The sequence below is a fragment of the Podarcis raffonei genome, chromosome 14 (assembly GCF_027172205.1).
Source record: "Podarcis raffonei isolate rPodRaf1 chromosome 14, rPodRaf1.pri, whole genome shotgun sequence".
Lineage (NCBI taxonomy): Eukaryota > Metazoa > Chordata > Lepidosauria > Squamata > Lacertidae > Podarcis > Podarcis raffonei.
In genome coordinates this window covers 51,088,883-51,112,830 of record NC_070615.1, presented here as the reverse complement: position 1 = coordinate 51,112,830, position 23,948 = coordinate 51,088,883, and the positions used below count along the sequence as shown (strand labels likewise).

The following is a 23,948-nucleotide window of genomic DNA, read 5'->3' as shown; positions in this document are numbered from 1 at the left end:
GTTCTGCGAACCACCCCGAGACCTCTGAGTATAGGGCAGTATATAAATTCAATAAATAAGTGAAGAAAAACAAAATGACAGAAAGTTGGGCTAGAAATGGAATAATGCAAAGATCAACGCAATAGACTGTCAAGGCTCGGGTCAGGTGTGGGGCAGCAAAAAACAACAACAGATATCCAGAACGTAGTAAAGTTAACTCTTTCTTCAAAGTGAAACAGAAGCACTCTGGTCTAGTGGTCCCAGCAACCCTTCTCTGCAGATGTTGCCTGGAGGAGGCAGGAGTGTGGACTGAATGCCTTGCCTTCTCAGTATCCACTAATGCTCCTCCTTCCCTGGGTCTTTCCCAAGCAGTCTCAAACTACGCCTGCGAACAACTGATTTCAGCCCACTTCATTTCCCTGTGTGCCCTGGGAGACCAAGGGGAAGGGGGGAAGCCTGGCTTCTGCAGCAGGAGGGGGAGACTCCTGGGCTTCAGTGTTCTGGCCCCACACTTCTCCAGACCCCTCTTCTGCCTCCGAGTCTGAACTGTCCTCTGCCCTGACTCTTCCTGCTCACTAAACCCTGTTACCTCCTCTGCATATGACTCTTCCTCCTCCCAATCTGCTCTCCTCCCCCCTGGCCACTCACTGTCATCCCACCACCAATCCCCTGGCTCTGAGCTGACTTCCCAGGGGGCTCCCTTGGGGGTTTCCCCGCTGCCGCCTCCCACCAATCCTCTGCATCCAGCCAGTCCGTGGTATAGACTATCGGTGTCCATGGTATTTCTCAAAGTAATATAAAAGAAATGAAAAAGCAGGAAAAGAAAAGAGAAGGCCCCATGCAGTGAGGAGCTTACAGTAGGAAACGGGGAGGTGAGCAGCTTTCTGAACGTTACTCTTTAAACAATTTACACTCATGGAGCAACAAATGGGCAAGCACCAAGAAAGGATGTCCCGAGTGAGTCTTCAAGCCAGAGCACAGCTTTCAATCATTAAAGAAGATGATTGGTAAGGTCTCAGAGGGGACGGCTGACTCAGGTTATGCCTGGCATATGAGAAGATTCCTCCTTGAAAAGCCAGCTGGATGACAGGTGGCCTGCTACCTGCTTGGGGGCCTGGGAGGCCATCGATAGAATGGCTGCAGTCCAGAGACAATAATTATATCTCTCTCTTGCCTGGAAATTGCTGAACGTTGTTTTATAATGGAGACAGGGGGGGGGGGAGGAAACGCAACTGAGCACTTTGCCTTCTCTCAGTAGAAATAGCAAGCAAGAATCCAGAACAGAGTTAAATCGGTTTCTCAGTCAATGGAGGAACTCACTGCCCAATAGACATGGAGAGTTAGTACAGGCTTGGGATGGGCTCCTGGGTGTTTCCCACCAGGTCTCTGAGAAGCCTCATCTTTTTTTTAAGGGGTAGCATCTCAGCTCCTTTCTTCCCACAGAAGCAAAGGGCTCTCCAGCTCTTCTGCAAAGTGTTCTATAGCTAAGCTGTACCAGGAGATGCTCAGATATCTGGAGGGTGGTTCATTGGTGTTTGTGGACTGCAGCAGAAGTGAGCATCACCATCTTACCATCTCACCCTATGCCGTCTGTATATTTCATTCTCCCAGCAACCCAAGGCATAACTCCATGTTGCATGGGAATTCCATGAGCAGGAAGATAGATGGGATGCTGCCTCAGTATGAGTCAGAACAACAGTCCATCTAGCTCAGTATTTTCTCTGCTAATTAGGAGCAGCTCTTCGTGGTTTCAAAAGCAAAAGGGGTGGTCCTTCCCAATCCTACAGGGAGATGCCAGAGATTGGGAGCAGGAACACTTTGCTTGTGTACCCCGCCCACTAGCCACAGACTTCGCCTACAACCCCCCAAAGTTCAGCTGTGAGCTATATTGCCTTAATTAAAGGCTAATAAAGCCCTGGTCCTTTCATCCGACTGCCCTTATGTTGGATGGGATAGAAATGTAATAAGCAATTAAACCCCTGCTTACAAGCAGAATTGATTCAATGCACCAATCTGGCAAAAATATTGTGTGCATTTCAAATACCTCTCCGCTAAGGCTGACAAAATCTTATTTAGAAAGTAACAAAAAGAAGGTATAGAAGTATAAGGTGCAAGGCCTAATCCTATCATCCATTTCGGCAAGTATTCATATTCGAGGTTTGTGATCTCAAAATTCTCCTAACACAATCTCATGCCAAATGGACATTCCTGAAAATAAATGTTTAGCTTATGGCAAGACCCACAATATCTAAGACATTTTTCAAGCACAGAAAGATCAAATATAAGGCATGAACATTGCTTTCTTAGCCTCAATAACTGCAGCCTTACATCAAGATCTTTATAAAAATCAATGAGAAGTTTCATGTAAGCCAAAAGCATTTTCTCCCCAAGAAAACTTATAAAGACATTCCTTTTACACCAGATGTGTGAAACCTCACTTGAATCTGAAGTAATTGGTGCTCACAATACGGTAAATCGACCTTGAAAAATTCAGCTTGCCCACTTGTGTCTGCATTGGTAAATTTTCATGACAGTTTTGCAAGGGCGCAGTAAATGTCCAAGAGAACACCCTTATATATTCTCCCCAGTCTGCTTGGCTTATGAACGGCATTTCCAATCTGTCTTGATCATCAATTCTTTGACGAGGATGGGATGGGAAAGGAATAAAGTTTAAAGTCAAGACAACTTTGGTAGGGAGGCAATATCCATGATGGCCAACAAGAACGGAAAGGGCAATGCAAGGAAGTCAATATCACTTTTTTATTGGAACCATTTCTCTTGGTGAGCATACAAGTTTTCGAGCTGCACAAAACTTTTCCTGTAAATGAATAAAGAAGTTTAAAGATAAACTCCTATGACACGGTTGCAGTTGATCTGTTTAGACTACAATGCCATACAGGCTTAACTGGGCATAAATGCCATTGAACCCATTGGGGCTTATGCGGATGATTTTCCTGTTCATTTCCTGTTCATTTCCTGTTCATTTCCTCCACAAAAAGTGATAGTTTGTGCTCTCCAATCTTCATCAGAAACAAGTTCTACAGTATTATGATCCAAAGTATTATTATTATTATTTTACTTGGCATAATCAGAGTCTTTTTGATCAGAGGTTTGATGGCTCAGAAACTTGCAAGTATTTTAATGAATTGGGACCTGCTTCAAAATATGCAACACATCTGACTACCATACAGGCAAAAGTGTGCAAGCCAGATATGGCTTTCATGCCCAAGTGAGGATCTGATGGGAAGACTGGCTGTTGCTTCCCAGCACAGTTAGGCAGAACGTAAGACATATATTCACAAGCAGTGAATGTGGTGGCCATGCAGCTTTCATACATTTTCCTGTGAGAAGGTGTGAAGCAAACTGGACCAGTTTGATGTGGCCCTAGGGCATGAACTTGATACAGAGGTGAAGTTCCCTTTGGCAACTCTCTGATACCAAGGCGCTGAAATCAGTTTTGGTGCAGAAATAGAAAAAAACTTCTCTAGGAGTCACACAAAACCAAGGGCTTGGAGAGAGGGACTATGGCCTGTCACTCAGCTCAGATATGAATGCAGACTCTCAGTGAAAATCTGTAACTTTTCAAGTACAGGCAAATTTGAGACAGCATGTGGCAAAGTCAAAACCAAGCTCAGCATGGATGGGACCCGAGACCCCATGTTACTGCCAAACCCCTTGAAGCATATCCTGACCCTGCTAAGAACTGAAAAGATAAGCAGTCTGTGAGGGTTTTGGTGGGATGTGCAAGATAAGAAAGCCCCTGAGATTTAAAAGATTTTAAAATAAAAATGATTCCAGCCAAAGTTAATCAAATACCAGAATGAAAAGTAAGAGTCGCCTCTTTTCTTTCCCAAAGACAAATGGTAATATGAAAGGTGGGAGATGTTTCCCAAGCAAGAAATGGTGATCAGCTCCTCGTCACTTTCAATGGGAACACAATGTTTCTCCATTGTTACCCAGGCACCCTGTGTTCAGCAATAGTTCAGGCTATGTCACTGTTTTCATTACAGAGGTTTATAACTCAGTCATTTGAAATCGCTTTGGGATGAAATTTGGTACACAGCCTGTCAGCCCGGATGCAATTTTTTCCTCTTACAAAAGAGTACTTAAATCGATTCAGCTGTTTTTGATTTAAAGATCGGCAAAAGCATAAAATTGTCAGAGTCTCGGGCACTTTATTTACCAAGCTCTAAAGTGAAAACGACATCAAGAGGAGCGCCTCATACAATGGATGAATCCTAATAGCTCCGTTGACATTGAAAATCGGACTTAACCCGTGGAACTAGAGAAACTCGTAGAGAAGTTTGCCAGTGCAGTCCTAAACTAAGTGCATCTATGGCTAAGCACAACAGTCACATTTCATGGTATTTCCCAACACAATGGCAATATGTGTTATGTGTTGAGCATCTTAAAAGACTAGATACTGTGCAGAATTCATTTAAGCACAGGCTGAGTCGAAATAAGCTTGCAGTTCAATACAGGAAAGGGTTATGTAAAGGGGCTGTTGCTCCATGGCCTAAGCCCCAGTTTGTGTACAGGGAGTGGGGGGCCAGCAATCATGCTGCATGCCAGCTGCACCAGTGAACCCACCATATCCATTAGTGCTATGGTGAACTTCCCAGTCATGCAATTCCCACCAATGTTAACCCAGCACGCAACATTATACTGATAGCAAACAGGTGTTGCAGTTAGCGTAAGAAGCACTAGAGAAACTGCTGCCACTATATGCCGACAAAGTCATCCCCAAAGCTTGGGATAACTTCAACACCAAAACAAAAATGGCATGATTGCATGTCCTTTGGAACAGACTTTAATAGATTTATCAACATTTCTCTTCTGAATCTTGGGACCCTTCCCAGAGTTTGCGACAAGTTGCATGTTTTACAATAGCAATCTCTAAATACAGCTGTATAGTTTTTAACATAAATGGCCTAATTCATGGATTTATTTTTTAAAAGAAGAGATGCCTTTGCTTTGAAATTCAGCTTTGCTTTATTATGCTGGGTTCAAGTGTACAGTCTGAGGGAGATGAAAAATTAGCACTAATAAATTTTAATAGACCTTTTAAGAAGTATGTCATATGGCTCTTCTATAAATCAAGATGATGGGATTACAAATTCAAGAACATCTTGACCTGCCATGAGGTAAGGAATAAAAAAAAACGGATTCTGCAGTCACAAGAGAGGGAATAAAAATGAACAGACCTATTGGTATAAAAACGTGAGAGAATGCCCATACATAGAAAATGCAGAAAGGAAGAAAAACCAACTCATGAAGAATTTAGGATCGATTTTTGAATTTAATATGATGTTTGAGAGATGCTTGGCTGTTTTTTTTTTAATAGAATATTTATTAAGGTTTTACAAAAAACAAAGGCTTACAGAATAAAAAGAAAGCATACAAAAAGGAAAAAATTTAAAAAAGACATACAAAAATACATAAAAGAGAAAAGAGAAAAGAGAAAAATAAAAATACAAAATACAAAAAACGAGTAAGTAAGAAAAAATTTAAAAACAAATCCATTTTTTTTATATCTTTAAACTCATTAGCTTGTTTCCTTGACCTCCTCACACCTCCCCTTTTTGTGTTCCCATTTACATAATCAAATCAGCAAATCCTTACCCTCTTTCATTTATCTTAACTCTATATCTTAACATATTATAACTCTATATTTTCATCCATTATCAATCCATTTTTACATATTCTTATTAACTTTGTTGCTAATACCACTTATTTTCAATCCAACATCATTTTAACATTCATTTATTTTACAGTGTTTCTGCAGATAGTCTTTAAATTTCTTCCAATCTTCTTCCACCAACTCTTCTCCCAGGTCTCGGATTCTGCCAGTCATTTCCGCCAGTTCCATATAGTCCATCACCTTCATCTGCCACTCTTCCAGGGTGGGTAAATCTTGTGTCTTCAGAGATGCTTGGCTGTTTCTTGACAAGCACGGATTCACTGGGAAGTTTTCATGGGGAAGCCTTGAAGAAAACACTGGGAGCTGCCATAGGTGGTTGATCTGTTGTCCTCCAGATGTGGTAAACTCCATCTTGATTCAGCCAGTGATGATGGCTGCTGCTGTCCAACAAGCTCTGGAGGGTCACAGACTAAGTGCCCTCTACCAATGGCATTAAATTAGTTCACCTAATTTGGGCATTTGATGTATTTATTTTTGTACTTGATGATTGTTTTTAAATTTTCAGATACTGTTGAAAGTTTGTTTAGTCAGTTTAAAGGCGTAGAGGTGAAGCACCTGGTCACTGGCAGAACCTGGTTGATTCCATGCATCCAAAAGGTTTTGAGGGACTTCATGTTTTCCTACATGGGAAGCTACTTTTGAAATTAATATTCCAAAAGCAGCTTGCAATATCCTGTGTTTGGTATGTGTTTGTGTTTGTTTGTTATTTTTTTTTAAAAAATAAACCTATCCAGAAACACTAGCAGGCATGTCAGCTGGATGCTGGCCATATATATTTCTGACTATCGCATTTCCCTCCAGGTGGCTGGGTCTTTGTAGGTGCATTGGGATTGCAAATTTTTGTATCCAAAATTTGTAACCTGGAAAAAAATGTGTTCCCACTGCAATCCTGTAGCAACTTGCCTGAGAATCAGCTTCATTGAAATCAATGGGACTTACTTCTGAGTAGACTAAGCTCAAGCTGTTTGTCTTATTGACAAACATTTGACTATCAACAAACTTCCTCAGATGTTCTGCCAGAAGAGGAACTTCCAAATTCACATCAAATTTTGCTTCGGGCAAAATCTGGTGATTGCTTAGGGATGATCTATATCCATACAAATGGGATTATAACAACACTTCTGAGAAATGTCACTGGTTCCTATTCAGTTTTGCTTAAGGATCAACCAACACATTTGCTTGGGGAGGGGAAGTTTGCTTTAGGCAAGATTTTGATAGGCACCTGCTTCCTGAAGGATGCGGGGTGGTAGAAATATATTAGAAACCTGGCTGTCTAGTATTATTATTTTTTTTTAATGGCACAAGCTACCTAAGCTGATACTAAAGGCTGCTGCAGCATTTTATTAGATTATAAGGCAGCCCTATTTCGGAAAGCGTTTAATGTTTGATGTGGTTCACCCCCTCTCATGTATTTTGTTGGAAGCCGCATAAAGTGACAAGGGTAACCCAGACAGATGGGTGGAGTATAATAAATTCATTATTCCTATTACTCTGCCTTTGCCCTGCGCTCTTTAGCGCCAAATCAGAACAAATAGAAAACCAGATTGCTGTTTGTTCCGATTCAGTACTGAACTGAAGGCTTTCCTGGGAGAAAGTAGCAGGGCAAATGGAAGTGAGCCCTCACTTAACATGGACTGATTGTAACACTGGAGATGTCTGCCGTGATATCAGTTTCCAGATTCAAGTGCCAGCTTCGTGCCTAGGACTTATTAACAAACCAAGGCAGCAAATAATGTTTCTCCCACCAAACTTTTGGAGTGGGCTTCAACTTCAATGCTACAGAGTGGCAAAGACTTTCCTGTCACCTTGGGAACCTTGAATCCTGGTTCTTATCCAAGTTATGCTCTCCAAGTGCCATCTGTCATCTCAAAGGCAATGGAGTACATTTACAGTTGATAAAAGGCTGCTTAACAAAGCCGAAAAAGTATTCTTGCTCTGGGGTTGGGGGGGAGGGGAGCATTCAGAGCCAGGGCTGATGTACAATGCTATTTCAAGCTTAGTGAAGGAGCCAAGTCACTCTGTAAAGACCATCAGTTCTTCATCAGGTTTATAATCAGCTCCTTTGTACATAGAGGAAACTAAGAAATTGGCTCAGCTCTGCCTCTGCAGTTGGAGGCAGCACTTCTTCTGAGTACCAGGAGCTGGAAACCACAGGAGGAGAGAGGGCTCTTGTGCTTGGGTCCTGCTTGTGGGCTTCCTATTGAAGCATCTGTCTGGCCACTGAGAGACAAGGATGCACTTGAAAAGTTACAGATTTCCCCTGAAAGTCTGCATTCATATCTGGTTCTTTTAGATGCATCTCACTTTTCTTTCTTGTTGGAATTGTCTGCATTTGTGCGTTCAATATTTCACTTTTAAGAAATTCCCACCCCTCCGGGACTTCCTTCTCTTTGAATATTTCTGACCATGGGATCTCACCCAGTAGTTCCTTAAGCTTCTTAAATCAGCCTTCTTCAAGTCCAGAGTGCATGTCTGACTACAATCAGCTTTCCCTTGCCTCTGCATCATGAAAGCCAGGAGGCCATGATCCCTTCCTCCCATGTCTCCTAGTACTTCCACTTCGTCCTTCGTCAATCAGTTCCTCCCTGTTGGCAAGGCCTCTCCTCCACCCAGAGGGGAGGGTTTGTGAGCAGGAGCAGCTTCCCGCTGTGGGGCAGGGAGGCATACTCAGCTCTCTGCTCCTGATTGCTTCTGCTTCTGCGGCCAAGCCTTCCAGCTGACCAATAGAGCTGGCTGGTGGGCGGGGCTAGCCACATTTAAACAGCTGCAGCAGCGCTCTGCTCCCAGCCTGTTCCTGCTTTCTTCGGATCTCCCTCCCTCCCTCTTAGGTCAGCTTCTTTTCATATTGACCTTGCTATGGACTTCGGTTGGTTGCCTTGGTTGCCCAAGGGGCCTGGTAAAACTTTTTTTTATCCAGTTGGCAAATTGACACCAGCCTCTTGGTTTTTTCGCCTACCTTGTAGCAATTCATCACAACTTTCTGGTATTGGCAGTTAGGCACTGGAATATGTGTGCGTGTTGGAGGATTGGGTATGCGCCATCATCTACCCCTCCTCCTTTTGGTATTCCGTTAAAGAAATCCGGTGGTCATGGATCCTGTCCGATGCCCTGCTGGTGACTAGGGCCATGGCACAACCCCTGTGACATCATGGGGGAGCTTCCAGTTGTATTTGCATCAACAAGCTCCTCCCATTGGTTGTCAATCCTGATATGACTCCCGTGGAGTCTTGTATTGCTGTTTCATCCAGTGCCTAAGCCAATACTACTCACATGCTGTAACCAATAAAAATTATGGCCTAATTTTGCCCATTAACCTAAAATAATGTGTCTTTGTGTCTTATTATACTCTTATCCGGGTGGCGGGTCCTCAACTCACAAGGGCCAGTTCTTCCAGCTTGTGGAAAATGAAATTGTCTGTGAGGCAATGGAGGAATTCGTTAGATCTTACATTTTTGTCAGAGTTTGAGTTCCAATAGATATTTTACTGACTATGGTATTTTGGATATTTGTGTAACAAATGTAATATAGGTACAGTCTTCATGCTCAATAAGAGCTCTGTGTATTTTCTATCCGTGGGTCTGTATTTGAATACAAAAATGTAAAGGGTGAGTAAGCCCTGAAAGATTCATAATACCAGAACTGCTGTGCCTCTGAAATGTGAGAGAAGCATTTTAAAATTAAGTACATTTTAATTTTGCAGTCTGGGAAAATTCTATTTCTGTTGGTGAAACACACTGCCCTTCAGGCAAGTGTTATGACAAGAAGCACACTGAAGAATTTTGTGCTATTGTTAAAGGAACACCCAGATGCCAACTCTGATTCTGTCTAATGATGCAGAGTAAAAGCTTTCAATTTGCAAACCACAGGCTGTTTCCAAGTATACTGCAGACACATGATTTAGAATGACAAAAGAACAGACCAACTCTAAAACTGAGTCTTGCAAAGTAAAATGTTAGCAAGATGCGAAGGAAGGAGGAATTGACTTGGAGCTGTAAAAAGCCAGAGGCAGCAGATAAAGAAAGATTGGCTCGGATTAGCAGGCATTATATTTCAGGCTACTGTTCTTATGTCTTCAGAATGGTTTACATGGGACATCCAAACACTGATACAAATCCTTATTTCTGCAGTTTAAGAATGATACATCTCAACACAAATGTACCCGGAGTAGCTTTTTAAAGCAAAATGTAGAATAGAAACCATTAAGATGAAAAAGCTGGGAAAACGAAGGAAAGAAGCAGAAAGTTTCAGAAAAGGGCCACCAAAATGAAAAGGCGAGGGAGAGGTGATGTGAGAGAAATTACACATGGCATGGAGAAGTGCGTAAGAGAAAAAATAATTATCCCTCTCTCCAACACTAGAACTCACAGACACCCAGAGAAGCTAAATGATGGAAAGTTCAGGACAGATAAAAGAATGTACTTCTTCATGCAGCGCTTAGTTAAGCCATGAACTCCCTCCCACAGGGTGAGAGCCACCAACTTGGATGGCTTTAAAAGAGGATTAGACAAATTCATGAAGGATAAGACTGTAAATGGCTGCTAGCCAAGATGGACATAGGAAGAGTCTGGTAGATCAGGCCAATGGCCTATCTAGTCCATCATTATCCAGTTCTTGCAGTGGCCAAGCAGGAGAGCACTCTCCCCTCCTTGCATGTTGTGAGTGTCACAACCATCCCCAGAGATGCAGGGAATGTTGTTTCAGCAATGCACTGCAGTGTAACCATGGCTTATGTGCTGACTGAGATCTGCGGTATGAACAACATCAGCATGATGCCCTGGAACCTGGATACTGTTCAGGAATCACATGCCGAGGTAAAGGTTAAATGGAAACCTTGAAAGATTCCACCAATGGTGTCTCCAAAATTTTTTACACATCACTTGGAGAGGCAGGCGAACTAATGCCAGTGTACTGGAAGAAGCAAAGTTCACCCGTGTCGAAGAAGTGATTCATCAACATCATGTTGTGTGGATGCCTGATTATTGTCTTCCAAAGCAACTACTCTATTCCGAACTTAGAAAATGAAAAGCGTAATGCTGGTGGTCAACAAAAGAGGTTTAAAGATTGTCTCAAGGCAAATTTTTAAAAATGTAGTATAAACACCAACAATTGGGAAACACTTGCCTGCAAGCACTCCAACTGGAGAACAGCCTTTACCAAGGTGTCATGGGCTTTGAAGGCACTCAAACTCAGGACGCAAGGGAGAAACGTGCTAAGAGGAAGGCACGCTTGGCAAATCCACACCATGATCAACTCCTGCCCGGAAACCTTTGACTCCACCATGGGAGGACGTGTGGATCCAGAATTGGCCTCCACAATCACTTACGGACTCACTTTTAAAACTGTGTTTATGGAAGACAATCTTACTCAGCTACGGGAGATTGCCAAAGAAGAAGAAATGGAATGCCTGTATGCATCATTCAAAAGGGACCAAACAACTGGGAGCAACCTCACTACCAACGAATGGTTAGTATAAAGGAATAGTCTCAGGAATTCAGCATTTAATCTTAAAAGTACCATATAATATTATTTATAGGAATCTGTAGGTGGGAAGGAAGGAGCAGAGTTTGCCTGACGGGAGAATAAATGAGGAACGGCCAGTTGGAAATAAATAAATAAATCTAGGACACCACAGCAGAAACAAAGAGGGACATTGTTCGGAGCTAATGGAGAGGAGTATTTCTCTGAGGCACACTTAAAGACTTAAGGTGAGAAAACTCTAGAGTATTTCATTACTCAGGCACATGAGTGATTGGAAGTATATTGTAAAAGGCAATTCATCCTGTACTACCCCCTTGTGGCCTATAATTTAACGCACACACACCCAGACAGCCTGTTTAGCATAGAAACTCATGAAACAGAATCTAAAAGCAGATTTCTCCACTGAGGATCAGATAAACTCCTCAGCGAGCTGGACTACAGATATAGAGGCGTGTCTGCAATTCCTGTTGTGGCTTTCTTTCTTCTGAACATTCACAAAGATCTCTACAATTTATTTATAGACTGCCACATATCTATTATGTAGTATCTCACAACAAGAAAGTCTTCCAGCTATTTCAACACTTCCTTTACTGCACTGCAAAAACAAACAAATAAACAAAATGAAAATCTGAAGCAGCTCAAGAGTAAAAGAAGAGAAGTCATATTTCAATCTTGCTGGCTGTTTCACATCCTGGATTGATTTTTTTATTCCCCTAATGGGCAAATTCTTAAATAATGCATACAGACAGATTAAGGATGAGGAAGGCCCAGGGGTGTATTTTTTTTTTTGTGGTGGGGGGGAACAAACCTGTGGTATGATTAGGATTGCCTTTCTCCTCACAGAAGCTTTAAGATGTACATTCTGGAGGTCCGTTCTTAACCTGAAACTGTTCCTAACCTGAGGTACCACTTTAGCTAATGGGGTCTCCTGCTGCTGCCATGCCACCACTGCACAATTTCTGTTCTCATCCTGAAGCAAAGTTCTTAACCAGAGGTACTACTTCTGGGTTAGCAGAGTCTGTAACCTGAAGCATCTGTAACCCGAGGTACCACTGTATTTCATTTCACTTTTAATTTGAATACCGCCTTTCTATATTATTATAAGCAAGGCGGCTTACAAGCTGAAGAAACGACAAAGATCACACACCTTTCAACAATCTGATCCAATATGAAAAAGTCACAATAAAAACGTAACTTTGAAATGAACAGCTTATGTCAAATAAAGTAGTATACAATAATCCATTTGAATACAATAGTATGAGAGGCACAGATTTCTCCACCGTGGTGTGTCCACATAGAGAAAACTACACCTGTTGAATTATATCCTACTAGGTAGGCATCAGGGATGCGGGTAGTGCTGTGGCCTAAACCACTGAGCCTTGGGCTTGCCACTCAGAAGGTTGGAGGTTTAAATCCCCATGACGGGGTGAGCTCCCGTAGCTCGGTCCCTGCTCCTGCCAACCTAGCAGTTCGAAAGCACGTCAAAGTGCAAGTAGATAAATAGGTACCGCTCCGGCGGGAAGGTAAACAGCATTTCCGTGCACTGCTCTGGTTTCGCCAGAAGCGGCTTAGTCATGCTGGCCACATGGCCTGGAAAAACTGTCTGCGGACGAATGCCGGCTCCCTCGGCCAGTAAAGCAAGATGAGTGCCACAACCCCAAAGTTGTTTGCGACTGGACTTAACTGTCAGGGGTCCCTTTACCTTTTAGGTAGGCATTAAAGGCACAGAGTCTTAATGGCGGGGGGATATCTTGGTTTAGAAGGTAAATGTAAAGGGAGGGCCTGTTTTATTTTCATTTTTTGTACATCAACTAACAAAGTTTAGCACACAAATACTGATAATATCCCTTGGTATGATGTCTCTCCTCTTCCTTGCATGACAGGCTTCCTTCTCAAATCATAAAACCCAGCACAACATTTGAGGATTTCTTAGTCTCTAACCAGTTGCAGAATTCCAACATTCCAATTTAAAACTGGCTGATGCGAAAGACAACAGCAACCAGTTAGATGCCTTGGGAAGTTCACTAACGAGGCATGATGGAGGGTCCCTCTAGACTAGAGATTGGTGGGTTTTTGTGAGTATATTCTATAAGGTGTCAGAGATGCAACAAAAAACATTAGTTGTGGATTTCTAAAGAACATCCCCCTGCTTATTTAACTTATATGCAGAATTCATCATGCGAAAGGCTGGGCTGGATGAATCCCAAGCCGGAATTAAGATCGCCGGAAGAAATGTCAACAACCCCAGATATGCAGATGACACAACCTTGATGGCAGAAAGTGAGGAGGAATTAAAGAACCTTTTAATGAGGGTGAAAGAGGAGAGCACAAAATATGGTCTGAAGCTCAACATCAAAAAAACAAAGATCATGGCCACTGGGCCCATCACCTCCTGGCAAATAGAAGGGGAAGAAATGGAGGCAGTAAGAGATTTTACTTTCTTGGGCTCCATGATCACTGCAGATGGTGACAGCAGTCACGAAATTAAAAGACGCCTGCTCCTTGGGAGAAAGGCGATGGCAAGCCTAGACAGGATCATTAAAAGCAGAGACATCACCTTACCAACAAAGGTCCGTGAAGTTAAAAGCCATGGTTTTCCCAGTAGTGATGTATGGAAGTGAGAGCTGGACCATAAAGAAGGCTGATGGCTGAAGAATTGATGCTTTTGAATTATGGTGCTGGAGGAGACTCTTGAGAGTCCCATGGACTGCAAGAAGATCAAACGTATCCATTCTTAAGGAAATCAGCCCTGAGTGCTCACTGGAAGGACAGATCGTGAAGCTGAGGCTCCAATACTTTGGCCACCTCATGAGAAGAGAAGACTCCCTGGAAAAGACCCTGATGTTGGAAAATGTTGAGGGCACAAGAAGAAGGGGACGACAGAGGACGAGATGGTTTGGCAGTGTTCTCGAAGCTACAAACATGAGTCTGACCAAACTGCGGGAGGCAGTGGAAGACAGGAGTGCCTGGCGTGCTCTGGTCCAGGGGGTCACGAAGAGTCGGACACGACTAAACGACTAAACAACAAAAGAACATCATCTTCCTTCACCAGTTCTGAGGTATCGAAAGTGACAGGATTTCAGCAGGAAACTATGGGACATGCACAGGTTGGAAACAAAGCAGTATAGCCTCAAACTTTTGCAGGTGTAGACAGTATTGAAAGCAGGATGTTGTAGAACCACCCCAATACCACCACGGGCACAAATAATCAGGAATGAATAATAAGAAAAATATCTAGTGGGGTGCTAATTGTGGTGCCCCTATTGTTTATCATATACACCACAATCAGAGGTACATTGACTTTAAAACATGGACAGTAAATTGCATTTGTTATCTGTTGACAGACTTAGTTTCCATAAACTTGCCTAATCCATTAAAAGAAAGAAAGAAAGAAAGAAAGAAAGAAAGAAAGAGATTGAAAGAGAGAGAGAGAGACAGACAAATAACCGTTCCCAAGGCCAGTGAGCTGAGGCACATTTTTATATTTTTAGATCCTGTACAATTGCAAATGTACTGATAGTGACATAAGCATCAAACCTTAATAAAGTGCTCAAGATGGAAATATTTTTATACAGCCAAACAGGAAGATCATGCTTTTGAAAATAGCTTTCATCTAAATGCATTTCTTAGCATTTCTCCCTTGCTCTCCCTTTGAAGAAAGCTAATAGCTTACACACTCTTGATTATCAACTCGGTGCATTTAAAGGCAACAGTAAATGCTCTCACCTTTGCCCCTGTTCTCTGAATAGAATGGAAGGCCAGCCTTGTTCACTGTCTGTATGCAATTTCTGTTCCTTCTTAGTGGAGAAATATCTATCCCCTCTTTTAACAGGCATCCTGTTACCACTTCCCTGTAGCAGAAAAGCCAATCTCTTGACTCCCCTGCAAGCCAGGCAGATCCATCAGCTCACTTGCTAACTACAGTGGTCCCTTGGTTCTCAAACTTAATCCATTCCAGAAGTCCGTTCCAAAACCAAAGTGTTCCAAAACCAAGGTTCACTTTCCCATAGAAAGTAATGCAAAATGGATTAATCTGTTCCAGACTTTTAAAAACTACCCCTAAAACAGCAATTGAACATGAATTTTACTATCTAACGAAACCATTGATCCATAAAATAAAAGCAATAAACAATGTACTGCAGTCACACAATCAATCAATCAGTAGCTGAACTGGATTCCACACAGTCAGAAAAACAAAAGAAAAAAGCCGCAAAAACAAAAATGCAAAATAAATAGCAAAAACAGACAGACCTCAGCGTAACACTCAAAACGGAAGTGTGGCACTCAATACGGAAGCTTAACACTCAAAGCGGAGCACTTTCGCCTTCCAAAAAAAGTTTGCAAACCGGAATGCTTACTTCAGGGTTTGCAGTGTTTGAGTTCCAAGTTGTTTGAGTACCAAGGCGTCTGAGAACCAAGGTACCACTGTATACTTATTTGGTACATTTGCTCTAAGCCCTCACTCAGGAACGCACAGCCAACAGCCTATGAGATATCGCTCTTGTGAGTCTGATGCTGCAACAAAACAACATCATCTTTTCGAGGTGAATCACCAACTTCAATCTTGAACCTTTTCAAATTGTTTTTAGGAGACTCTCGTGGTCATATTCTAGCAGCTAAAAATCAAAGTTGATCATATTTTTAGTTCCTCAGAATTACTTAATTAAAATGGAAATCTTAAACCTCATCCACAAATATTTTGCATACCTGGCCTTCCACTATCCATTTGGAGATGGATGTTTTTCCATCGTACCCAGGGCGGAACTGAAGGGTGGCAGAGCGGGGGCTGATGTTGGAAATGACCAAATTGGATGGTGCACCAGGAAGCTCTATATATGGCAACACACCAAACAGAAAGAGAGGGAGAAAAAGAAGACAGTCAGGGGATAAATACACAGCTCAACATTTCAACAGCTTGAACAGCTGCAACAACAACAACAACAACAACAACAACAACAACAACAACAACAACAACAACAATTTTATTATTTATGCCCCACCCATCTGGCTATTATTTTCCAGTGGCAGATCTGAACATCAGAAGTGATCTACTGGATTGCAAAAGAGCCGACCTGGTCCAACATCCTGTTTCTCTCTCTGGCCTCCAAAGGAGCAACAAAGAGGATATGAAGGCGAAATTCCTTCCCCCATTGTCACTCTCCAAGAATTGATAGTAACAGGTCTATTGACTCTGAACCAGGACATTTTTGAAGATGAACCATTCTCTGCTATGGGTATCAAAAGAATCTTTATATCTTATAGAGCTCTATGTGCATTCAAAGCTTGGATAATACCTCAAAGCAAGTGACTCCTTGGTAGAAATGGGATTGCCAGTGAAACAAAATAATAATGATAAATGCATAATGATGCAATTCTGGTCATTATATGTAGATAGCAAGGCACTAAAAGTGGTTTGAGTGCCTCCTCATCTCACCTGCCACTCAACTCCCCTCATGGGCTATCATCCCTGAGAAGTAGGAGAGCGTAAGAGTATTTCAGCTCAGACTATTTTCTTCTCCTCAACCCTGGCAGCTTGCTGGAGTCCAGATTCTAAGCCTCTGCTTCCCATCTCGTGCAAGGCATTCATGAAGGTGTAGATGCAATGGCACAGAGTTAAGGGCACTACATTAATGCAGGGACTCGAAAAGGCCCCAGTATAACCTCCCACCCAAATCTTTCCTGAATCATGTTATATGACAACCATGCACCAGACCATTGCAAATATGAAAGATATACCAATGTAAATATATCTCCTACATTTCCATTTTTCACTTTACTTCTGTAAGTAGCCCTTGTGATCCTTTGGCATTCAAAAAAAATAGAAGAAGAATTAATTATACCCATCACACAACAATATTTCTGGGGCTGTTCCAATTTCTGTTTTTACCAACCTGGAGGAACACCAGACGAAATGGTTGATGAAGTGACCATGCCGGTCCCCTTTGACGTCTCTGCCGCTACCTCTATCGTGTAAGTGGTGAGAGATGACAAGCCTGTAATTTTGTACTCAAGGGTTGTGTTAGCAAGAGTGCGAGCAAGACGCGATTCATTCCTGCTGTACACCTCCCAGGAGATTTGGTAGCCTGGAAAGGGAAGGGAAAAAAAGGACAAAGAAATCAAGCAGCTGTTATCAGAGGCGTCTTCCACGCCTGTTCCCTGTGCAGTCTTAAAAATCTGTTCAAAGAACAGCTCAGTGACTTGGCCAAGGAGCCTCCAGTGTGTTGATACTCTCCTTTAACAGAAAAGCACTTTTCTATGTAGCAATGTTTGCTCATTAAGCTGGTGTCAACTGCAACAAAGCAAAGGTTGCTGCCCCCCTGGGCTGAAGGAGCTTCACCTGCCCATTCTGCTGCCCATGGGGCTTCAGAGAGTGACATGCTGACAGAGCCCTCAGCTGTGTTTGCAACCCAAGGGCGACTCAGTGGCAGCTCAGTTCTTGCTTCTTCAACATCCACCTCAAGCATCAGGAAATTTTATTTCTGGATCATTTTATTTCTCTGCTCCTCCCACATGTAGCTATTCCCACATGTGTAACCAACAGGTTCACATGTGCTTGTCCCCAACATCCAGGTTTGAGGGTTATTTCCTGCAGCACCTAACCAGATTATAAGTATAGTACAGGTATAAACAAATGTCAGGGACACACACCCCTCCTTCTCTGTCCCCGGCTTATGGTGGCATCTTCAGTTGCTGGCAGGAGGGGGTTCACAAACACTTCCTTTTGTGCTATGTTTCTTGGCACAAGTCTATGCTTAAAGCTCTTGTTCCGAGTGCTTGTTTTGTTTTGTTCTTTGATCGCGGTGCTTTCCCCAGAAACCTGTGTTTTACTGAGCAAAAGACAATCAGTTTTTCTGCGGATTGCCATTTGCTCCAATTCAGCAGTAAAACATGGGTTTTCTTAGGGAAAGCACTGGGATGAAAAAAATCCCAAACACTCAGATACTGAGCTTTAAAGCCCAGACCTTTACAGTGGAACCTCGGTTCTCGAACGTCTCCGTTGACAAATGATTTGGAACCTGAACGCCGAAAACCCAGAAGTAATTGCTTCTGTTTTTGAACACGCTTCGGAAGTCGAAAGGCTTCCGCTACGTGTTTTTCCTTTTTTTCAATGGATTTTGCTGACCACCCATTTATCTTCAGTTTTCGAACGTTTTGGAAGTCGAATAGTCTTCTGCAATCGATTATGTTTGAAAACCAAGGCTCCACTGTACCTGGAAAGCACTGCATGAAAGGAAGTCCAGTTGAGCCCAGGGCCATGTTGCATGTTTTGACAGAGCAGCATAAATCTTATACAGTGGTACCTCTGGTTACATACTTAATTTGTTCCAGAGGTCCGTTCTTAACCTGAAACTGTTCTTAACCTGAAGCACCACTTTAGCTAATGGGGCCTCCTGCTGCTGCCGCGCTGCTGGAGCACAATTTCTGTTCTCATCCTGAAGCAAAGTTCTTAACCCGAGGTACTATTTCTGGATTAGCGGAGACTGTAGCCTGAAGTGGCCGTAACCTGAAGCATATGTAACCCGAGGTACCACTGTACTGTGTCAGACCATTGACCCATCTAGTTCAGTATTGTCTGCAATGAGAGGCAGCAGCTCTCCAGGATTTCAGGCAGGATTCTCTCCCAGCCTTACCTGGAGAGGCCAGCAGGGACTGAGCCTGGGGCCTTCTGCATGCATAGCAGATGTTCTCCCACTTTGTATTAAGCAAGCCACTATTGCCCTTATTAACTGCAAAGCAGGCAATCTACAAATACATCTCTCTTTCCTGCCTTTTTATTTATTTGTATTTTGAGGATTTCGAGGAAAGAAGCTGTTTACTCATCTAGATTCTCTATACCTTCAGGGAGTCCATCCACCACTAGATCTGGTTTGTAGAAGCTTGTAAGAGTTTGAGATCAATCGCTTAATGGTGGTGACATTACTGGTACTAATATTTTTAAAACAGTTCAACAAACCAGAGGAAAAACACCTGTGCATCTTTACACAAGTGATATCTTGTACTAGGCAAAAGCTACTGTCACTGATGAACCTTATAGAAAACCTTACAAATGAGATGCTACTCAACCCAGAAGAACATGCTGAGAATTTTAAAACAATATGTGGGGGGATCTCCACAGCTGCCCTTGCATACACTTTTTTAAGCAGGGTGGATCATTATCTTGCCTTTTCAAACCTTGTACAGGAAAGCCATTGTCCTTATCTGTGCAGCACCTGACCCTCCAACCTCACTTTTCTATTGTAGACTTGCTTGTTAAGCCTTTCACTCCTTTGCTCTTTCATTTCTGCCTGCCTTCGGTGAATTTTCCAGACTGTCTATAACCCAATTTTCTCAATTTTGCTTCTGATTTTGCTTGTTCTCCTCTCTCCCTCCTCTGAACCCCTGGTGACAACTTTATTAACTCTGGAGCACATTTGTGAACCTTTCTTGTGACAGCTGAGAGAGAGCTGGTTGGAAAAGTTTGCTTGATTGCAACTTCCCTGGTGATTAGGATCAGGGCAGGAAGGTACAGGACACTCCTGAAGGGATGTGAATAGGATGTGATTCAAGCTCACCAGCGTAAGGGAGGACAGCTCTCCAGCAACTAGCTTGGTCATGAAACAACCACATTGGCCCTTCCAGACTTGCTGAATGACAAACTTGGATGGGATAGTATTTTCAAGGATAAATAATGATGATTTTGACATGATACACCATCATCTACTATCTTTTATCTGAAAACAGTCTCAGAGGTAGAGACATAAAATATATAAAGGAATAACTCAAGTGATGTCTAATAGTAAAAGTGTCTTTCAGGAAGGTCAAAAAGATTGCTGCATGTTTACCAACGCAAATCTATGGAATAAAAGGATGTCTTATCTATTTTGCATCACATAATTGCTGGATTTCGTATGGCACACTCAATTTTTCCATGAACCTCTACTGCCACGTGACCACAAAATCTATGTGAGGGCAAGATATTTTGTTTTGCACTCTTATCCTTTGAAGAAAGTTATCTTCAAAGGCATCGCTTGCCCATCTGATGAGCCCTGCAGCAGTTGAAGCGCCAAAGCTTTATCCTGTCACCCTGCCACAATGAACTGGCCCTGAGCAGGCAGAAAACCCCACCACCAACACACCAAATGTTCTACTTCTGAAAAGGAGTCCAGCCAAACCAGATAAAAACAAAACACATGGAGCCCAACCTTGCGAGAAGCAACTGAACTTGCAGAAGAAACTATGAGTTTCTTCCTTCCATCTGCCTCTTCGACTTTTTCTAACTTTTAAAAGGCAGAAACTGCGCAAGATGAGTAGCATCCTAGAAGAACTGAAGAGGCAGAGGCAATTGGGTTTTATCTGACTCCAGTTTCAGGCAGGAGAAGAAGCATTCCTTGTTCTCTGGCATTAGCCCCTTCTACATAAGCTGCAGCCTAACTGAAACTAATGACCAGAAGAGTTTCAGAAATAATTTTCTGTTGATCTGGAGTAAATTCTGTATGAGAGAGCAGTACATCCAATCACAAACTGTCCGTCTGCATCCAGGCCCTCATAAATCAGAGTTTGCTGAGGGAGAGAGGAAGATACTGAAATTTACAATGAGAGCAACGGGCAATTTACCAAAGCTGGCTTGCTCCCTCCTAATGCCCTCTGCGCTTTCCTCTCATTCCGCACACTAGAATTAAAAACCAAGTCACAGCAAATGACATCCATGCACTGAAGTGATGAAGTGGGAGCCTCCTAAGCACTCTTAGGTTTCTAAGCAGCATTGGATAAGCCACTGAACCATTCAAGGGAAATGAATGATTTCGCCACCTCCCATCTCCCTGCCTTAAATGCAATGTTCACCGTAACAGGGGAACTTTTTCTTCCTTATAAACCTTGCCTGACATGTCTCTAGGCCTACATTTCCTCATAAATAAAAGGGATCTTCACTTTCCTCCCCCTTTCCTAAAATAATTTGATTCAGGTATAGAACGAACTGTCACCTTACTAAGCCAGCTTCAAAGCTTCCATAGGACCTGCTTGTATCCCTGTTGGCTAGGGCCATCTTGTTTCATCTTGTGCTCTGCTTTTTGTTTTCTAGCAACCACATGGACTAGCCCTGATTTTCTCTAGGAGGAAATGTTTCATAACACATCCACAATGACATGGCGCAGAATCCATGATGAAATCATTACTGGTTTGTTACATATACTTTTGACACTAAAACCCACAAATAACCACATTTAACGGTCTAAAACACAACAAAAAATGCAACATTTAATAAGTCTACATGGCAGAGGGGAATGAAAAAAGCAATCCACCAATCAGCATTTCACCTCACCCCTCTCAAAAGTTTGGGCATAGAGATGGGTCTTTAATTGTCATCAAATTCTCAATAAAGTTTGGGCATAACACACCTCTGAGATGAGGTCATACCATAAGTTGGTTGGTGCATGAGCTCAGCACATGGGTATGATCTCATTGCCTAGTTGCCACATTTTGGCTTGAAAGCTTCCAGCAATTGTTGAGATCACTTTCAAGCAGGCAGGCAGGCAGGCAAGCAGATTTTATTGTTTTTTGTGACCATATAACTTCCATAGAAGGAAGTATCCAAGTCAAAAAACACCAAAACACATTTTTAAAAACAACAACATTAAAATACATTTTGGCCTGGCCTGGCAGCCCTGTGGTCAATATCGTCTTCACCTTAGTTTTCAAAGGCCTGTCTGAACAGGAAGGTCTTAGCCTGCCAGAGGAAGGATAACAAGGAGGGCACAAGGCTGGCCTCTCTTGGGAGAGAATTCCACAGTATGAGGGTAGCCACAGAAAAGGCCCTGCCTCTCTTGAGCCACCACCAACTGGGCCTCTAATGTTGCTAGGACTGGGAGAAGGTGCTCATTCAAGGATCTTAACAGCCAGGCAGGTCCATATGGGAGAGACGATCTTTCAGGTAGTGGGGTCCAAGGCATACACATAGACCCAATTAAATCACATGCATGTGAGAAATACGCGCAGCACAGAAGGTTATTAAAACTCTTTAAAGCTTTTTGTCCAATACCCACGCTGTCTCTGACTAAATATGTGGGATCCGCTGCTGTGTGGATTACCAATAATGAAGCAATGGGTGTCTTTGCATTCCAAAGGTCACAAGTTTCATGTGCATAAATAGCAAAGAAGCATGGCCCAGTGAAACCTCTGCCACTGACAGCAAAAGAAAACACATTCTTTTGGAGCACATCATACATGAAATACATAAATGGAATTTTGGTCAACAGGGAACTAACATTTTCCAGACCCAAGGGCCAACATGAAGATTAAGATTTTAATGGATTTTGATGTCCTTGTAATAAATTCAACCCTAAAAAGTCTTGACAACTGGAAACAGTGGCTCTCCAACCTCGTTGAGTTGCAGAGAAACAGAAACTACCATGTGCATGTCATAGGGGTGGAGAGGCATGAGATTTTACAAGCTCAAATAGATGTGGGGAGCTAAATTGCCCCACAGACAACTTTTTTAGAGGCCATGAATGACTGTGAGCTAGTTGTAACTGCCGAATGAACTCTCAATACACACCTTTGCTGACTCTTCAAGCTTTAAATAGTAGTAGCGGCAAGCTTGAATTCTCCGCCAGAAGCTCTCGATAAAAGCTGGCCATATTGATCACTGTAGTGCAATGAGTTTCTTTCTTTTTCTCCTATTCCCCTCCCCATCTTTTCGTAAGTGGCTGCTTGCTGATACTTGCCTGTAATGATGCCATTTTTCTCTACAGGTTCTTGCCAGCTGACCTTGAGCGAAGTGTCCAGAATCTCGGTGAAACTCAGGTGCCCCACAGCTCCTGGCTCTGGCAATCAGAAAAAGAAATCTGTTATAACAGGAGAGGCTCTGTTCACTTCAGATCTGATTTAGCCAAAGAGAGAAAACAGGCACCTAGGCCAGGACTACTACCTGCAGAGAGTGCTGTCAGAGCAATCAATGTGCTAAGGGCCATTCTAATTATCATCTGCATGAAAGATTTTACCCCATCCTCTTTTCACAGAGCTAAGGAGAGTGGCAGGAAGAGATTTAGCCACACTGATTCAAAGTCTCTTCTCTTCATTGAATATAATCAGATCAGGCTGAATCCTGAAAAACAGCCTCATGTGCTGTTGCCCCTTGTGGAAACAAACCATCTTGTTGGAGGGGGTGTGTGTGTGGTGTTGGGCTCACATCACCACATGTGGCAGACCTGTGAAAAGGTGGCCACATTCTGAGAGGAACTGTTGAAAGAAATTAGAGGCATGACTGCACAAAATATAATCAAAGGGCATAGTCGCCTTTACTTAATCATTACCTAGTGGTCAATATGAATCTGCATTTTAAACATCTTATTGGCCAGCTTTTATTAGCAGCCAAGGCAGTAATAGCTAGATATTGGAATTTTTAGAGGCTGTGCATTGACCACATGGTCTAAAGAAGTCTGGCAATTAACATAGATAGAAAAAAAACCTGACTACTAAGCTAAAAACAGAAAGGGGAACAAAATGAAAAGACCACATTTTTCGTGGCTTGTCATACTTTTATTATGTACAGCACAAAAGAAGAGGGCATAGGACAGACTTTCTTTGGTTGCTGTGCTTGCACAGAACTGGAACTGCCACACAACTGGAATACAACAACTTAAGGGACATAAGTGTGAATGTAACAAGCTCTGATGTAATTCAGTCCCATGCCTTTGGACAGGGTGGGTTTTGCTGTTTTGTAAGAAAATAAATTTCGTGTCATATTTCTTACTGGGTTGTTATTTCACCTTCATAACAAAGTCTTTAAAATAATAAAATAAAGAAAGCCAAC

At 42.5% G+C, this 23,948-nt stretch overlaps 1 protein-coding gene across 5 annotated transcripts in view; it reads right to left on the bottom strand.

The window, feature by feature from the left end:
* The window catches only part of SDK1 (sidekick cell adhesion molecule 1), a 589,097-nt gene that overhangs the window by 126,110 nt on the left and 439,039 nt on the right, over nucleotides 1-23,948 (bottom strand). For all 5 annotated transcript variants that reach the window (XM_053365834.1, XM_053365835.1, XM_053365836.1 and 2 more), the window contains exons 21-23: nucleotides 22,861-22,959; nucleotides 17,050-17,241; nucleotides 15,866-15,987 (exon numbers count right to left, since the gene is read on the bottom strand). In XM_053365834.1, coding sequence (XP_053221809.1) covers nucleotides 15,866-15,987; nucleotides 17,050-17,241; nucleotides 22,861-22,959 — 413 coding nt within the window. The remainder of the gene's footprint in view (nucleotides 1-15,865; nucleotides 15,988-17,049; nucleotides 17,242-22,860; nucleotides 22,960-23,948) is intronic.